This window comes from Bidens hawaiensis, unplaced genomic scaffold (assembly GCF_021521415.1).
Source record: "Bidens hawaiensis isolate Kalapana, Puna unplaced genomic scaffold, B.hawaiensis_p1.1 tig00039461_1, whole genome shotgun sequence".
Taxonomy (NCBI): Eukaryota; Viridiplantae; Streptophyta; class Magnoliopsida; order Asterales; family Asteraceae; genus Bidens; species Bidens hawaiensis.
Window position 1 is genome coordinate 76993 of NW_027496931.1, and position 18879 is coordinate 95871.

An 18879-nucleotide genomic window follows, 5' to 3' on the forward strand; every position below is an offset into this window, starting at 1 on the left:
TTAGATACTCGCTAAAGTAATATTCGAACTAACATTTAAATCATATTCCTACTAATACCAAAGTTGCAAAAGTACTCGGGGGGTTGGGTGTACCCGAGGTACTCGGAGAGTACTTGATAATGGTAAATATAAAGAAAATTATTTTTTGTATATTATATATATATTATAAATAGAAAATATACATTTTTAAATAATAAATGATTCTACATATCGTTAATTATTGTTAATCATTAATTAAAAGATTGATGTTTGTTCTTTAAGATTATAAAAATACGAATTACTCCTGTTTTATTTTCTAAAGTCAAAATCGGACCAAATTCACCGACTAGGTGTAATTCTGGCTAAGGTTAACCATGTTAATCGATTCTTAGTAACTAGGCGGAGTTAAAGAAACTCGCCTCGGTGATATACCCGAGTACTCGGTCTTGTAAGCCTACTTTTACAACATTGCCTAAGACCAATTATTTTCCTGCTTTTTCCAACAAAAACACACAAGAAACATAAATAAGTACATGTTCTCAGACACTACAATATACTCAGGTCGAAAAAATGCAATGTAAAAAACTAACTACAAAGACTTCCAGTAGCCTTCACAAACTGAAACATGAAGAAGCGGGCCAAATTTGTACCTGATACCCTATACGAGTCCTTGCGTTATAAAGTCTAAACCCAAAACCGACTTCTATATAAATAACAAATAGTATATTATATATATTATTCTCATATAATACCTCCAATTTACTTAAACATGGTAACCAACTCTAACCCTTTATTCCAGTATTTCTTTTCAATGTACAAATCTCCAAGAATCTGTCTTTGTCTAAGTCGATTTAGAGTGAGTTCGTGCATAGATGATCTTCCTCTCTTTAATGGCCGTTTGAAGATCCGTGAACATTTCAAAAGACAATCCCGAAAACTTACTCAACTGTCCAAGAAAACCCTCTAAGCGAGACTTCAACCGATCAAAATTTGCATTTCGGTCCTCCAAAACCTCTTCGTGTAGCAGATTCACCCCTGCATGATCATCATTGTTGTTAACATGTTGCCATGGCATCGAACGATGCCCGCCTTTGACTTTTTCTTGTCGGGGCAGGAAATGGTCGATTTCGGCGGCTAATTCTTTTATGGAATCTGCAACTTCTTTTGTTGGTAAAGTTTCAAGCTTTTCTAGCCAGACGCCAGACGTGACGTATATGGGTGGGCCATAGTCTTTTAACTGGATCGGTTGGCGCTTTCTTCTCTTGGTTGATTGTTGAAGTGAGACGCATTTTTTAAGCCATTCGTTTAATGATTGTACATACGTTTTCTGCGCACCGATCCATTTTGTAAAACTTGAAGAAAGAGTGCTTAATTCACTTTCAAGATAAGCGGTGATCTGTCGATGTGAGTCGGATTGTAAGGAGATCTTGGAGAGGGTGTTTTTGTTTGTTGCTGATATGATGAGGAATTGAGACTTGTGACATTCATGCATTACTTCCCACATCTTTCTCAACCTGCCATTAAAACACAAAAAAAACCGTTACATAAGATAAGATATAGAGGCGGAAATTATGACATGTGTACTTATGAATGAGATAGGCGTGAACAAATCGAGCTGCCCGTGTTCTACTCGAGATCGACTTGGAAAAAACTTGAATCGAGCCGAGTTTAAATGAACTCCAGCCTAAACAAGTGTGTTACTTACATAAATATAAATTTAGTTTACATAATAAGCATATACGGAGTCATTACATAAGAATATTATTAGAGATAAAAATAGTTAAATATATACATCAATACATGTATAAAATTAAATTATAAATAAGTATATATGTGTATAAATAAAGATAACTAATAAACAAGTGTATCACTTAGATATTTACATAATAAATATATAATTACATAAGAAGTATTAGTATACATAAAATTATGAAAAAAATAATCAAATAATAGATACGTTGGAATAAATAAAAAATACTAATAAACGAGCCGAGCTCAAACTATACTTGTTAACAAGCCAAGCTTGAGCTTTAGACATCCGTCCAAGCTTGGGATCAACTAAGCTTGTTTACGCCCATAGAACGGATGTATTCACTCCGTTTTAAATCTTAACGGGTCAAACATGTATAAAGCATCTTAATCAAGCGAAAAGTACCACGAAAAGTGATGTTAATACATAAAACCTCTTAAATCATACTATTAAAAACATTAGATCGTTTGGAAACATTACAAACTTTCTAATCATATTTGACACAAAGTATTTACAAATTAACAATTTTTGGTAAAAAAAATGTACTGGGTTAATTCAACACGCATAATGTGTACTGGGTTAATCACACATAATTATTAAAAACGAATCAATCAAGATGTATTTTTATTGAATAAAACCTCTTAAAATCATGTTATTAAAAAAAAGATTATTTGGAACTTTATAGCAATAATCGTATTGACACACAAGGTATTTATAGATCAACAATTTTTGGAAAAAGTGTACTGGGCCAACTGAATTCCCCAAAAATTACCCATTTTGACAAAAACTAGCGGTGACGTGTTATCCAACCTGTCCATTTTACCAGTTCTAACTTAACAAATAACTAATATTTAGAAGGACTACGCACCCTTCAATCAACTCCTCAAGTTGTGGATGAAGTTCTTTGTCTCTTAGATCTTCAATTCTTCTTGAAATAGAATCAATCCTGTAAATAGCAACTCCAATTCTCCAATGTAGATCTTTCACGATTGACCGAGTCTTATCTATTCTACGCGAGCTTTCTCCAGTGGATTCTAACTCCCTAAGAAGTTTTCGTTTCTGGTCATACACCTTTCTTAACGCCTCATTTGCCTGCATGCAAATTATAAATAATGTTCTTTTAGTTAACGCAACATAACGACATCAAGGCCAATTCCAAAGATGACAAAATGGCATGCTATATAGCACAATTTCTTATCTCTTTATGCTGTATGCACACTGGAAAGTGTAGAGAATAAATTCAAATATTATCGTTGAATAAAGCTTTCACTTCACCTTGTAACCGGAATACAATACGAACCAGAAGATTTGTTAAAACAATAGTTACATATAATAAGGTGCTAATGGGTCGCCCTCGCATGTGGTGTTCAGATTTCGATTCGAATTCGAAACAATCGAACTTCAATTCGATTCGAATTTGATTACTAAGATTCGAGTTCGGTTTTAAAAAATTCGAATTCGATTCGTATTCGAGTATACGAATCGATACATTGAATACGAATTTATGATATTTATTCGATTCGAAATTCGATATCAAATTATATATATATATATATATATTAATTTGTTTCAAATCCATAAATAATAAATGTCCATTACAAATTAGTTATACCCAATAGACCATACTTTTGTTTCTTAGCCCATACTATTATGAGTGTTATTGACTTTTCGTTTTGAATATTTTGAATTTTAGACTATTTGTACTTTAGTTTTGAAGTTATAATCATGTGGTATTGTTGCTGCTTTAACTTATGTGTATTTTGAAATTATGATTATAGTTTTCAAAGTTTTGGCAACGGTGAACTTGAATTAGATCGAATTCGAAATCTATTCAAATTTGATTCGAATTCGAGTTTCAAATACGAATTTGAATCAATTTTCGAATTGGGCATATAATCGAATACAAATCGAATAGTTAAACTTTTAATCGTATACGAATTGAATACAAATACAGGCAAAAAGATAATTATTCGTATTATTGGATTCGATTTAACTTGAAAATTCGTAATTGATTCGATGAACACCCCTACTCGCAGGTTGGCGGGTCGAACATGACACGAACCCGAAAAACGTCTGACACAAACCTGAATATACAAGTGGATTCACGGTTGGCACTACCACGACCCCTTTAATCCCAATCTTATTTTAATTTTTTGCATAACACTCTAAAATGACAAATTTATAATACAAATGTATATAAAGCAATTATATTAAAACTATAAAACCTAATAATCATCACATGCTTGGGACAGTATAGTATTAGCCTATTAGTTGATACCCGCCCGATGAAACTGAATATATAAACACATCATATAATCCCAAAAGGTATAACGAATAGTATGATGAAGTTGTTGGAAACTTGAAATTGTTAAAATTATAGAGTTGAAAGTTTAGCTGAGTATTTGAGATTTCAGGTTGCTTTGTGAGGTGAGTCTAATGTCAGGTTTCGGGTGATCCTTCCCAACAGGTAACTTTTAACCACATAACATGAGAAACAGATATGAGATTAGGATTACCAAAACCTGTCTCATTGCCACCCATTTTCCTCGTCAAATTATATTTAAATTCTATCTTTTTTTCTAACACCCCCATCTTAAAAGCAAGGAATAAGGATCAGATCAGAGCCTATGAGCTTCACAACACAAGTATTAATGTTCTAATGCTAATGTGATAAAAGGAAACAACATGGAAACAAAACTTAGAATTGATAATATGGCTAAGTAAATACAAAACTGTTATAGAATGTTCTAAAAGTTGGTTTTAAAGTGAAGTTAAAAAAACATAGGATAAGCACATCAGCACATGTCATTTCATAATAAGGAATTTAAGGAAAAAGATATTAATGATATGATACGTACCTGTTCCCGCCTAAACCCATGTTACCAAATAAGCGGGAACAGTTTTGAGTTTGTGTTAACAGTTGATATTAATATTTGAATTTCTGCTTTTGTTTAGTTTATCGATGTTTTTTGCTTATTAAAATTAGGGTTTGTTAACCTTGTAAACTGGAGATCACCCATCTCGAATTGGGTCACTATCCATTTCAATTTCAGTAATCAAGTTCTTAATTTCGGTTCCTATCATTGTTTCCATTGCCGGGAAACTCAATTGGGAATTTCAATTGGTGAACCTGATGTGAAATAGAGAATTATTCAGTTCAATCTGGAAACACTTCATTAATCGCACACTGAGTTCAATCAAAGTTACATCTTTACCCAGTACCAATCAATTTCTGAAATCCAATTTTGTCAAGTCATCAATTTTCACAAGTTCAAAATTGGGAATGATGGCATCACAAACTCGAAGCCAACTTGAAGAAAGACTGAATCCAGATCAAATTGCTAACCAGTTAGCCGCGATCTCATCCGGACTCGAGTCCATAGTGGCGCAATTAAAGGGTGATGTTGCAGACATCAAGGAGGCTTGGATGGGTGAGAAGGAACATGAGGATGAACCTGTCAGCAACCGTTAAAGTGAGAACGTGTTTTGGATGCTGTAGAGTTGGCGCCTATGGCGTATCCGGAATCTCAGATTCAAAAGGTTTGGCGCTCTCAACTGGTTGGGAACTTGTATCCCAAGAATATGACCCGTACCATACAAACTGCTCAAAAATCTACTGGGGGCAAAGCTCCGCAGAAGCAATTGACAACAAGAGGCTCTCTAGAATTCGAAACAAATCTGAGGTTTCAAAGAAGTGCAGTGACTGCACTTCAGGAGGCATTGGAAGCTGATTTGGTAGGGTTATTTGAAGCTTTGAAACACAAGGAAATCGTCCATCAACCTCCAATCGAATGGCTTGTTGCTTGGCATAATAGTTCCCTTCTTTCAAATACGGAGAAACAAGCACGAGACCTACTTGGTGAATGCTTCCAATGTGGAGAAGAATACGAACCGAAGCACCGATGCAAAGACGGAAACGGAGACATCCTCGGGTGCACCCCAATGAAGCTTCATGAACTGAAGTTGAATACCTGGTTGGTGAACCCATTCTGGATGCAAATAGGTAACGGAGACACCATAAGGTGCAACTGGGTTTGCAGGGAAATCATATGTGGGTTGAGGGATTTAACAGGACATTCTCGTCGTTTCGTACGCTTTATGGGCAGCTGGAACTCCCACCCGATTCTCGTGTTGACTTGGTCTTTCATGCTAAAAATGATATGCGGTCTTACATGTTTCAAAGCTCAAGCTGGTTTTCAGAAGCAAATCCACCGTTCTTGGAATTACTTATCTTTTGGGGTCACCGACCATTGGAAAAAGCCAAGTGTTAGCCATATGATCCATTGGTGAACCATCCCCCTTGCTTCGACTTGAGGACAAGTCGTTTTACCCGGCCGGATGTATTGATACGTACCTGTTCCCGCCTAAACCCATGTTACCAAATAAGCGGGAACAGTTTTGAGTTTTGTTAACAGTTGATATTAATATTTGAATTTCTGCTTTTGTTTAGTTTATCGATGTTTTTTGTTTATTAAAATTAGGGTTTGTTAACCTTGTAAACTGGAGATCACCCATCTCGAATTGGGTCACTATCCATTTCAATTTCAGTAATCAAGTTCTTAATTTCGGTTCCTATCATTGTTTCCATTGCCGGGAAACTCAATTGGGAATTTCAATTGGTGAACCTGATGTGAAATAGAGAATTATTCAGTTCAATCTGGAAACACTTCATTAATCGCACACTGAGTTCAATCAAAGTTACATCTTTACCCAGTACCAATCAATTTCTGAAATCCAATTTTGTCAAGTCATCAATTTTCACAAGTTCAAAATTGGGAATGATGGCATCACAAACTCGAAGCCAACTTGAAGAAAGACTGAATCCAGATCAAATTGCTAACCAGTTAGCCGCGATCTCATCCGGACTCGAGTCCATAGTGTCGCAATTAAAGGGTGATGTTGCAGACATCAAGGAGGCTTGGATGGGTGAGAAGGAACATGAGGATGAACCTGTCAGCAACCGTTCTAGTGAGAACGTGTTTTGGATGCTCTAGAGTTGGCGCCTATGGCGTATCCGGAATCTCAGATTCAAAAGGTTTGGCGCTCTCAACTGGTTGGGAACTTGTATCCCAAGAATATGACCCGTACCATACCAACTGCTCAAAAATCTACTGGGGGCAAAGCTCCGCAGAAGCAATTGACAACAAGAAGCTCTCTAGAATTCGAAACAAATCTGAGGTTTCAAAGAAGTGCAGTGACTGCACTTCAGGAGGCATTGGAAGCTGATTTGGTAGGGTTATTTGAAGCTTTGAAACACAAGGAAATCGTCCATCAACCTCCAATCGAATGGCTTGTTGCTTGGCATAATAGTTCCCTTCTTTCAAATACGAAGAAACAAGCACGAGACCTACTTGGTGAATGCTTCCAATGTGGAGAAGAATACGAACCGAAGCACCGATGCAAAGACGGAAACGGAGACATCCTCGGGTGCACCCCAACGAAGCTTCATGAACTGAAGTTGAATACCTGGTTGGTGAACCCATTCTGGATGCAAATAGGTAACGGAGACACCATAAGGTGCAACTGGGTTTGCAGGGAAATCATATGTGGGTTGAGGGATTTAACAGGACATTCTCGTCGTTTCGTACGACTTTATGGGCAGCTGGAACTCCCACCCGATTCTCGTGTTGACTTGGTCTTTCATGCTAAAAATGATATGCGGTCTTACATGTTTCAAAGCTCAAGCTGGTTTTCAGAAGCAAATCCACCGTTCTTGGAATTACTTATCTTTTGGGGTCACCGACCATTGGAAAAAGCCAAGTGTTAGCCATATGATCCATTGGTGAACCATCCCCCTTGCTTCGACTTGAGGACAAGTCGTTTTACCCGGCCGGATGTATTGATACGTACCTGTTCCCGCCTAAACCCATGTTACCAAATAAGCGGGAACAGTTTTGAGTTTGTGTTAACAGTTGATATTAATATTTGAATTTCTGCTTTTGTTTAGTTTATCGATGTTTTTTGTTTATTAAAATTAGGGTTTGTTAACCTTGTAAACTGGAGATCACCCATCTCGAATTGGGTCACTATCCATTTCAATTTCAGTAATCAAGTTCTTAATTTCGGTTCCTATCATTGTTTCCATTGCCGGGAAACTCAATTGGGAATTTCAATTGGTGAACCTGATGTGAAATAGAGAATTATTCAGTTCAATCTGGAAACACTTCATTAATCGCACACTGAGTTCAATCAAAGTTACATCTTTACCCAGTACCAATCAATTTCTGAAATCCAATTTTGTCAAGTCATCAATTTTCACAAGTTCAAAATTGGGAATGATGGCATCACAAACTCGAAGCCAACTTGAAGAAAGACTGAATCCAGATCAAATTGCTAACCAGTTAGCCGCGATCTCATCCGGACTCGAGTCCATAGTGGCGCAATTAAAGGGTGATGTTGCAGACATCAAGGAGGCTTGGATGGGTGAGAAGGAACATGAGGATGAACCTGTCAGCCACCGTTCTAGTGAGAACGTGTTTTGGATGCTGTAGAGTTGGCGCCTATGGCGTATCCGGAATCTCAGATTCAAAAGGTTTGGCGCTCTCAACTGGTTGGGAACTTGTATCCCAAGAATATGACCCGTACCATACAAACTGCTCAAAAATCTACTGGGGGCAAAGCTCCGCAGAAGCAATTGACAACAAGAGGCTCTCTAGAATTCGAAACAAATCTGAGGTTTCAAAGAAGTGCAGTGACTGCACTTCAGGAGGCATTGGAAGCTGATTTGGTAGGGTTATTTGAAGCTTTGAAACACAAGGAAATCGTCCATCAACCTCCAATCGAATGGCTTGTTGCTTGGCATAATAGTTCCCTTCTTTCAAATACGGAGAAACAAGCACGAGACCTACTTGGTGAATGCTTCCAATGTGGAGAAGAATACGAACCGAAGCACCGATGCAAAGACGGAAACGGAGACATCCTCGGGTGCACCCCAATGAAGCTTCATGAACTGAAGTTGAATACCTGGTTGGTGAACCCATTCTGGATGCAAATAGGTAACGGAGACACCATAAGGTGCAACTGGGTTTGCAGGGAAATCATATGTGGGTTGAGGGATTTAACAGGACATTCTCGTCGTTTCGTACGACTTTATGGGCAGCTGGAACTCCCACCCGATTCTCGTGTTGACTTGGTCTTTCATGCTAAAAATGATATGCGGTCTTACATGTTTCAAAGCTCAAGCTGGTTTTCAGAAGCAAATCCACCGTTCTTGGAATTACTTATCTTTTGGGGTCACCGACCATTGGAAAAAGCCAAGTGTTAGCCATATGATCCATTGGTGAACCATCCCCCTTGCTTCGACTTGAGGACAAGTCGTTTTACCCGGCCGGATGTATTGATACGTACCTGTTCCCGCCTAAACCCATGTTACCAAATAAGCGGGAACAGTTTTGAGTTTGTGTTAACAGTTGATATTAATATTTGAATTTCTGCTTTTGTTTAGTTTATCGATGTTTTTTGTTTATTAAAATTAGGGTTTGTTAACCTTGTAAACTGGAGATCACCCATCTCGAATGGGTCACTATCCATTTCAATTTCAGTAATCAAATTCTTAATTTCGGTTCCTATCATGATATTATTACCTTAACTTCATCATAAAGCTTTTTCTCCCACGCATAGAGCCTATCCAAGGTTGAAGCATGGCTTCCTGCATTCATGCAGAAGTTATCAAACAGGCTGCTGGATGCATCCTCTGGATTTTCTCTAGTGTTGTTGCCACTCGTGGGATCATGCCTGAATGATGATGCACGGGATGATGTTGACCGATGCCATGTTAAGTACTTCATGTCATTTTGAGCAGGTTCTGATTAGGAAAAAAAATTAGTTACTCAAACTGAAAAATCATAAGTGTTTTATGAGAAATAAACAAATTGATCAAAACAATAGATCAAAAGTTTACTTTATGAGAAAGAAACAAAAAGATCAAAATGATACAAGAATATGAAATTGAAACCTAAATAAGTGGATTTAGAATTTTTTTTTTCTCTGTTAGTATTGAAGCTTATATATATTATTTGTCCAGGCTAATAAATTTACCAGGTATATTTAGGACTTTCTCGTTGGTGATAACTATATATATCTCCCGACAGCTATTGATACTAACTGATACTTTGATAAACTAAACCTTGAAATATACAAATAAACCTAGGCATAGAACATTTAAATGAAATCTAACAACATAAATAAAGTCACTCGGAGACCTGATGTACACTTTAAAATCAACAAATATATATAACACTAACAGGTCATCTTCATAACCATGCACTGAAACCTATTGAGCTCAGTGTGGTGCTATGTAGAATGGTCCTTTTAGAGCATCTTGAATGACAATTAGCTCTAATGACTTTTTTTGCCACGTCATCAATCCACTAACTTCCATATAACACAAAACTATCTTTAAAAATGCACTACAATGCAAACAAGAACTTTTCCAAATTTATATATGCATCTTCAACAAAAGGAGCTATATTTAGTAAAAAATAAACAAATTTTATTACTCATGAAGCATGCTGATTTACACTAAACACAATAAAAAGCCTACCTTCCCCCTGTGCTTGGCTTGGATCTTCCCCACATGCCATACATGCTTTTAAAAACTTTGAAGTGAACGATCCACCTGCCACATTAAAATAAACACTAGTTAAATATATTGCTAATACTACCAATACCATAATACAAAAGCCCATAATTTATAGTTCATTTATGTTTATTTATTTAAGAAAGTAAGAGAGCATACGTTCTTTTCCTGGGAAAATGGGACGAAAGTGAAGCTTGTTGGCTTCAAGCATTCTTGGAACTTCTCTTCCACACTCAGAAGCTTTTATAAACAACTGTTCAATATCTCTCATGCTTGAAATCAAATCTTTAGGTACTGGTCTATTTTCAGAAGCTTCTTTCACCACCTCTGTCTTTTCTTCTTGAAGAATTGCAACATTCTTAATACCAGACGTTTTTCGTTTCAATGGTGACAATCGAGGAGAATTAAAATTACCCTTTTCACCATTCAAGATTTCAGTTTCTGGTGTCATGCTTTCTGCAGACGACATGGAGCGTAAACAGACCCCATTAACGTTATCCACTACACGATTAACATTTTCAAAACTTCTCACCAGCTCATCTGTATCCGACCCATCAAACTCGTCTTCTGATTCTTGATATGTTACACTCCCTTCGGTCGGGGTCTTGATACTTTGCACATCGTTGTACATTTCAAGCACGTGACTTGATTCATGTGGAGAAAACTCATTGTCGATTGGATGAGGAAGACCAAAATAATCCCAGGGTTGACTTTCAGGGTGATCATGTGACGGGTGGTCAAACGGGGTCACTGGTTCATCTATGGAACGAGGAGTGGTGGCAACTGGAGTACTTGAAGTAGTTACAGACACAATTACAGGAACAGGCGGCCTTTCTTCAACTTTTCTAGAAAAGGAGCCTCTAGTCTTCATATAAAAGCGGCTGGAAGTTGGTGGAGAAGGCGATGCTGGATTTATTATATGTTGCGACATGGTTGAAGAGAAAGAAAAGGCACGCGGGTCTGGGGTTGCACTGGTGGAGGTATACAAAGAAGCTTCGGGTTCAACAAATCTTCTTAAAGCAGCTCCAATAATTGTGAGTGACTCAATGTAGGTAAAATGAGTAGCCGCAAGTGAACATCTGCCATCGAGTGCTTTTCCGACATACTTTTTGCGTTCGCGACATAGCTGGAGGGCCTTATCTTCCTCCACTTTAGAGTTTGCAGCACCCATCACCCACACATGTACTGTTTACAATAAAAACTTGTTTATTTAATGTAACATAACTCATAATTGATATTTAAACTTAAAAAGATGTAGTTATGAGCAACCTTATAATCTATCTATCAATCAGAATTGAGAAGCAAAGACTCTTGTTAGTATTTATTATTAAACATATAATAATAATATCTGAATTTGATCCAAGTAGAGAGTTGTTTTGATGTGCAATTAGCATTTAGAAAACCTAATATAATATAAATAAAGATTAGGGAAGTGTATAACCTAATTAAGTATTAAAAGAATCAATCAAATCAGAAGTGGAATAGTAATTGAATCAATCAATCAATCAGTAGAAAACAATAACCACCAAGTTGCAAAAATAAGAGTGATTTAGCATCTGAAAGAAAGAAAGAAAGCCTAATTAAGTGAAATCGAATGTTGTCTATTCAAATAACAAAGGTGGAAGCGAAAGAAGAATGGAAGTAATTATTAATAATTATAGATCTATCTATTACTATTAAGAAAGAAGCAGCTTGCTTACCTGAAATTAGAACTAGAATTAGGTTAAGATTATTATTAGTGAGGATGGATGATTCGAGAGGTGGGTTTGGGTTTGAGAGGAAGAGGACGAGTGGGGTCCACCATATGCGACTACACTTATTATTATTATTATTATTATTATTATTATTCTTATTAATTAATAATACACTCCAAATGCAAAGAAAGAAAGAAAGAAAGAAAGAAAGAAAGAAAAAGAATAGAATAGAATAGAACCCACCCGATCGGATCCGGATGAAGAAAGCCTAGCCTTCCCTTTTTCTAAACTTTATTTTTTTCTTTTCTTTTATTCCAGGAAACTACTAACTTTATTTAGGTACTCATAAATAATAAATATGCTCAAACTAGGGAATTTATTCTCTACAAAAGGAAAGCCCATCTTATCTAAAAACTAAAGGCGTAGAATGACTTCCACTCCTGTGTTAATATAACAAATAACTAGGAGAGATTTGGTGTGATGCTCAAATAAAAAAAAATAATTTAATAATATAAATAATAACATAACTTGGTGTTGTTTGTTTTTCAGAAATAAAAATGTCTGCAGTCTGCGGACCACATCTGCATGCATCTGTAGCAGAAGAGGTGGACCAAACCTCTGTAGTCTGTAAGAAGAAAACTGTTTTTTTTAACGCCTGTAAACTGTTAAAATAAACAAAATGGATCAAAAAGGGAAATTAAAACGAAACGGGTCAAGATAAGATTCAGCATGAGATCTATCAACAATATTTCAATATCTTTCTTTTTGGTTCAAATTTTTACATCATTATACGAAAACATATAAATTATTTTCCATGAATGCAATTACTAGACTTTTTGTTTCTTTCTTTTCTTTCTTTCTTCCTTCCATTTCCAATTCTATCCCAACAAACAAAAAGTCTTCCTTTTCCTTTTTCTTCGTCTCCATCAAAGCATTTTATTATTAAGGTTTCCTTCTGGATCTGCACATCATCAATGGCGTCCAAATCTCGATTATTACCCGTGGATCTTCACGCAGATCCTCAACCTGGTCGCAGCAGTACCACATGACAACTTACATGGTCGCAGCAGTGGTGGCAATTAGACGGTCAATTGGGCGGTGGTGACGAGCAATTGAGCAGCAGTGACGGTCGATTGAGCGACGGTGATGGCTGCCTTGGTGGTGGCGGTGATCAATACGGTGGTGGCGGTGATCAATACGGTGGTGGAGGTGATCGATCTACTGGTTCGTGAAAACATTTTGGTATTATATGAGGCTGGGTGGCCGGCGGAGGCTGTGGAGGTGGCCGTCGGAGGCTATGGAGGGAGTGGTTGGATGTGTGATGGTGGAGGGGCAGGGTTTGAAATAGATGAATAATATGTGTGACAAGAGGCTAGAAGTGATAGGACCATGTCTACACCAAGAAGTGGGCGCGCAGACGTTTTTTAATGAAACGTCTTCGAAAAACAAACACTCTGCATGGGGCAATGTCTGTGCGTGGTCTGCACAGCGCAGACAAAAGAGGTCAGAAAGAGCTTTTTATAAAAAACAAACACCACCTTATATATTAATATAATATAAATAATGATAAACAAAATTTTAGAATTCATAAATCTACAAAACCTCTTTAAATATAACATTGGATATTGGTCCGTGCGATCAGGAGAAATGTTAAGATCATTATATTTAAACACTAGGTTAAAACTCGTGTAACAAACGGGTTGAGTTTTAATATATATATATATATATATATATATATATAAAGCAAACAATTTTTTTTGATAATTTGAAAACAAAAATAATAAAGTTTATTATTGCAAACCGTAAACCATTAATTATAACTTGTCAAACGTCAAACCAACCAATCAAACATAATAATAATAATAATAATAACTATCATCGTAAATGTGTTTATCGGTAAAACAAAACTGGAAACCTCAAAATAAAACAAACTCAAATTTTGTTTTATTATTGCAAACATAGATTACTATTTATAAACCATTAAAATTTCTCTAATGTCAAACCAACCAAACAATAATCATTAAACATAATAATAAGAAAAAAACCACGAACGTAAATGTAGTTACCAGTAAAATATGAGCAGAAACCTCAAAAATAAAAGAAACACATATATTGTTTATAAAGTCATGACGACACGTCTATTTCTCCTTTTTTGGAATAAATAGATTGTTGTTATCTCCAAAAACGTCACACGAATATTACTTTAATTTGTGTAACACCCTTGGCAAACACAACATTGTCCCACTCTTAGGCTATCCCACATCGGCCGTGGACAAGAGAGATCACTGGTTCATAAGTAATGTCCTGCATCTTCAATCACCAACGCGTTTTGGGCAACCAAAAACAAATCCGTGAGCTCTTCGTGGGCAGAGCGGACAATATTGGTGGTGCGAGGGGCCGGATGTTACAGTTGGTATCAAAGCCACTCTTGTGTCGTTCGGGATGTTGGGACATGCCTCATCGAGGACGATGAGTCCAAAGGGGGGTTGTCTGTAACACCCTTGGCAAACACAACATTGTCCCACTCTTAGGCTATCCCACATCGGCCGTGGACAAGAGAGATCATTGATTCATAAGTAATGTCCTGCCTCTTCAATCACCAACGCGTTTTGGGCAACCAAAAACAAATCCGTGAGCTCTTCGTGGGCAGAGCGGATAATATTGGTGGTGCGAGGGGCCGGATGTTACAGTATCTGTCACACCCCGACCAAAGGCGGCGGAACATGCCGGGGTGCAACGATTGCTCATAAGTGCATGACACTATTTAAAGCGACAATATTTAACAAACTCATTTCATTTCACAACATCGAAAATGTCACATAACCAAATATTCATAACTCAAATACAACAAAATATAACAAAATATAGCAAATCAAATATTGTTCATTTTTGCTAATATCCAAACGGTATTTGTGACGTTTTCTTCACCGAACTCCATAATCAACCTAGATGCAAACCTGTAACATTTCAAAAAATAAAGTTTATCAACACAAAGGTTGGTGAGCAATTCATAAGTTTGAACAATAGATATATAGTACGAAAAGCCACAAAACTAGTATACAAAACCATAAATAATAGCTATAAACTTGGATAAATAGTTATCGCTGACAAGTTAGCGACACCAAACTATAAGGGGTTGCCAAATAGTTTAGGATTTTATAGTTATCGTTAATTGCATTACGTTAACGACACCTTGCCATGAGGGGTTGCCAAATGGTCTAGGATTTATAGTTCCACCATCCAAAAGCGATAAACACATAGTCAAATAAACATAGAACACCAAATCGAGCAATTATTCAAGTAAGGTATACAACAACGTTTGTGGGTTTAAGACCCAAGTATAAAACATTTAGTTTAGATAAGTTGAAATGTCACCCCAAAAATAAAAGATAGAAAACGGGGTATGAAGTTACTCACGTTCAAGTAATAAACTTGAAAGATTGATTATTTGGAGATTTGCCGGAACGACGAGTTTAACGTATAAAGCCTAAATAAAAGAAAGTCTTGGATTTAGAAAGGTTGTCTTGAAGATCTTTAAATAAAATAATTGTTGCAAAAACTAATCAATTAAAGTTCAAGGTTTAAAATGTAACTATTTAAGAATTTATAATAATAACCCTTTTAAAAAATGTAAGTTTGCTCAAAACCGGGTTAAACTATCTAACCTTATTATTTACTTAACCAATGTTAAGTAATAAGGTGGGGAAATTGCTAAAATGCAAGTTCCATTAGGCTAAAGATACTAAAACGGGTTTTTAACGAGTGTTCGGGTTGTCGGTTCGGGTCTTGACAAATGGTCGAACCCAAAGTCAACTTTCCAAAATATTAATTTTTATGAGATAACTCATTAAAACATACTAACACTTAACCAAGTACGTAGATCTATTGTTTAGAACTAACAACGCACGTTAAGCGAGTGTTCGGTTTTTTCGATCCAAACTATGTTATGAGATCAAGTTGGATCCAACTATTCCAAGTACTTAAGAAAATATTTAAAATCAGTTTGTAAACTATTTTTTTAAAGAAATATACAAGTCTTGATAGCTAAAAACACACTTGTGTGTCTTAAGCGAGTAAAAGTCGGTATAGTTCGGTTTGGTTCGGTCTCCATCTCACAAATAGTTCATAGATGGTTTCTACATGCCCAAATATCATAGAACTTGTATATTGGTTTATAAATGAAGGAAACTTAAATTTTACAACAAAAAAGTTAACTACAAGTCTTTTAAGCAAAAGTTTCGGTTTAGTTCGGTTTCCATCTCCCAACGAGTTCATAGATGGATTCCATATGCTTAATATCAAAGAACTTGTAAAAATGATTTTTGAAACTCAAATCTAGCAATAAACATGTTTAAACAACTATTTTAACAAAACTAGTAAACAAAAGTTCGGTTTCCGGTTTGGACTAGTTTCGGTTAAACCGAGGTTAGTCTTATACAAACTCACACCATGGAACTTGTAAATAAGATGAACAAACTAAAGGGTTAGAAGTTAGTCATAAGTGATATGTATAATAAGTTATGTGTGTGTAAATATATATCAAGAACACGAAGTCCTCCATGAAGCCTTGCCTTATGACATTCGAAACTTAACTAACCAGAGTCGGTGAAGTAACAAATAAAGGAAAAAAGGGGTGTGTATTATATATATGTTGTACCACCATATTCAAGAGTTAGTAATGTTAGATGAACAAGTTAGAATGAAAGACTATAGTTAGTTTGACTTGAGAAGTCAAAACTTCAAGAATACATAAGAAATAACAACCTTGAATTTATGGAGTTTTGAGAGAGTTTTTGGAGATGTAGCAAGAGTAAAATGAAGAAGATGGGTGTGTATATATAGGGAAGGAGTGAAGGGTTGGGTATAAAGATTCTTTTATGGTTTGCATAAAAATGGGTATGTTTAAATGGTCAAACAATGCATAATATAAAAAAAACCAATATTTTATATATTTTAAATGACAAGATCTAATATTTTATATATTTGAAATGTTCGGGTTACAAAAGGGTCGGGTTTACATAACAAAAGTGACCCAAAATTGACGAATGTCACAATTTGCAATAACCTCATCATCAATGTCATAGATATCCCCAAGTTTCCTTAATAAAGGGATGTTTGTTTGTCACTGAATGGAACCATTCAGATGCCATATCTGAATCGCACAGACATAAGGCTGTTTGGCTCTTTTGAAAACAGCCTCTGAATGAATTGAACATCTTATTCGGTTAGTGATTGTATTGAATCTGAATGAAAAAGAGACCAGAATAACCCTACACATAATATATCCTCTTCAAACAATCTGCTACCATAATCAAGCTAATCATCTGCTCCATCATTCCCAAATCGCGATAATACGGTATTCTACCCAATCGGCCGACCCTCCTAACATATTTGCTACCTAACGATCCCATCTGTACCCAGGTAATTTTTTTCTCCAAGAACAATTTCCCATTCTATTTTTGAATTTCTAAGCATATGTTTATATATTATAACAAGGATTAATTAGATTGATAGTATTGGTCATAATTTATGGAAATTAGGGTTTCAGTTATGTTTTTCATCAAAAATATTAAATAAGTGGGATTGGTCATGTATGCTGTGTTTGTGTTTACATCAAGGGGATATCTCTGCATCACATGTGTTAATTTCAGTTTATGACCCATTTTTCTTTGATTTGGAATGCTATTAGAGTATGTTATAAACTTATGTATAACTAGGGCATAGTCCGTGTTACACACGGGTGGAAAAACATGTCAACAAACATAATAAATTTAAACAACAAATTCAAGCAACACAAAACTTCTTCAAACTTTCGGACCAAAACGTTAACCATTTACATTGTCTAGATATTAAAAGTTAAAAGTTACAATAAGTTAATGTACATCGAACAACCAAAAACCATCAACAAAAGACATAAACGTGTTCTTTCATATTAAACCAACGTCAACTTCTTCAAACATTCTATCAAAAGAAACTCATTTTCCTTCACCACCTAAAAATATAATAAAACAATAGCATCTAAATTTAATATGCCATAATAACATATTTAATAATGAGTAACATTTGAACATTAATAAAGTTGTTTTTATTAAATTGTTGTTTTTTATTACAACAAAATAACATATAACAACAAACAAAATGTAACATCCCGAAATTTCCAAAATAATATTAATTATATTACTTAATAATAGATGGAAAGTTTACTCGGGTTATCAGGAAATAAATAATAGAATAGGAGTTGGTATGGGTCGGGCTAGTGTTGGGTAATGGATGTGGGTTATGGACTTGGATTAATAGAGATGGGTTAAATGAGAATGGGCCTTAGGTCCATGGGATTTCAGGGATATAAATACCCTAGCACCCCAAAATATCTTCATTTCTATCATTATCCAAACACACTCCAAAAACACACACATACACCACAACTTGGCCGGAACCGGGCAGATCCGAGGAGAGGAACGGGCAGATCCGAGAGAGAGAGAGCGATTAGTTGTGTTAACAAGTTAAACGAGATCCAAACAAGCTCAAAAAGGTATGATTCTTGATCTTTGAAGTTTAAAGATCCAAGCTTTTTAGTGTATAAGCGACCGAAAATGGTCGGGAAGCGTAGTGGGTGATATTGAGCCATAGAAAGGGTGTTAAAATCGCTCAAAATGCTGGAAAGAAACCGAACAGCGGCTGTCTGGGCAACTTCGCCTGCATCTGGGCAACTTCGCCTTCAAAGCGATGAACTTCGCCTGCAAGCTAAGTTCGCCTGATGAACTTCGCCTGCAAGCCAAGTTCGCCTGATGACAACTTCGCCTGAAGCCAAGTTCGCCTGATGACAACTTCGCCTGACGCCAAGTTCGCCTGATGACAACTTCGCTGTAAAGCTAAGT

General features: G+C 36.1%; 1 protein-coding gene across 1 annotated transcript; it reads right to left on the bottom strand.

Annotated features, from left to right (window-relative positions):
* Positions 1 to 496: 496 nt before the first annotated feature.
* Positions 497 to 12075, bottom strand: LOC143591212 (uncharacterized). Its single transcript, XM_077071485.1, has 6 exons — positions 12008 to 12075; positions 10467 to 11492; positions 10272 to 10346; positions 9313 to 9533; positions 2598 to 2821; positions 497 to 1493 (listed from the first exon to the last, which is right to left on the bottom strand). The coding sequence occupies exons 2-6, from the start codon at positions 11476 to 11478 to the stop codon at positions 821 to 823; spliced, it is 2205 nt and encodes a 734-aa protein (XP_076927600.1). The 5' UTR covers positions 11479 to 11492; positions 12008 to 12075; the 3' UTR covers positions 497 to 820.
* Positions 12076 to 18879: the final 6804 nt, after the last annotated feature.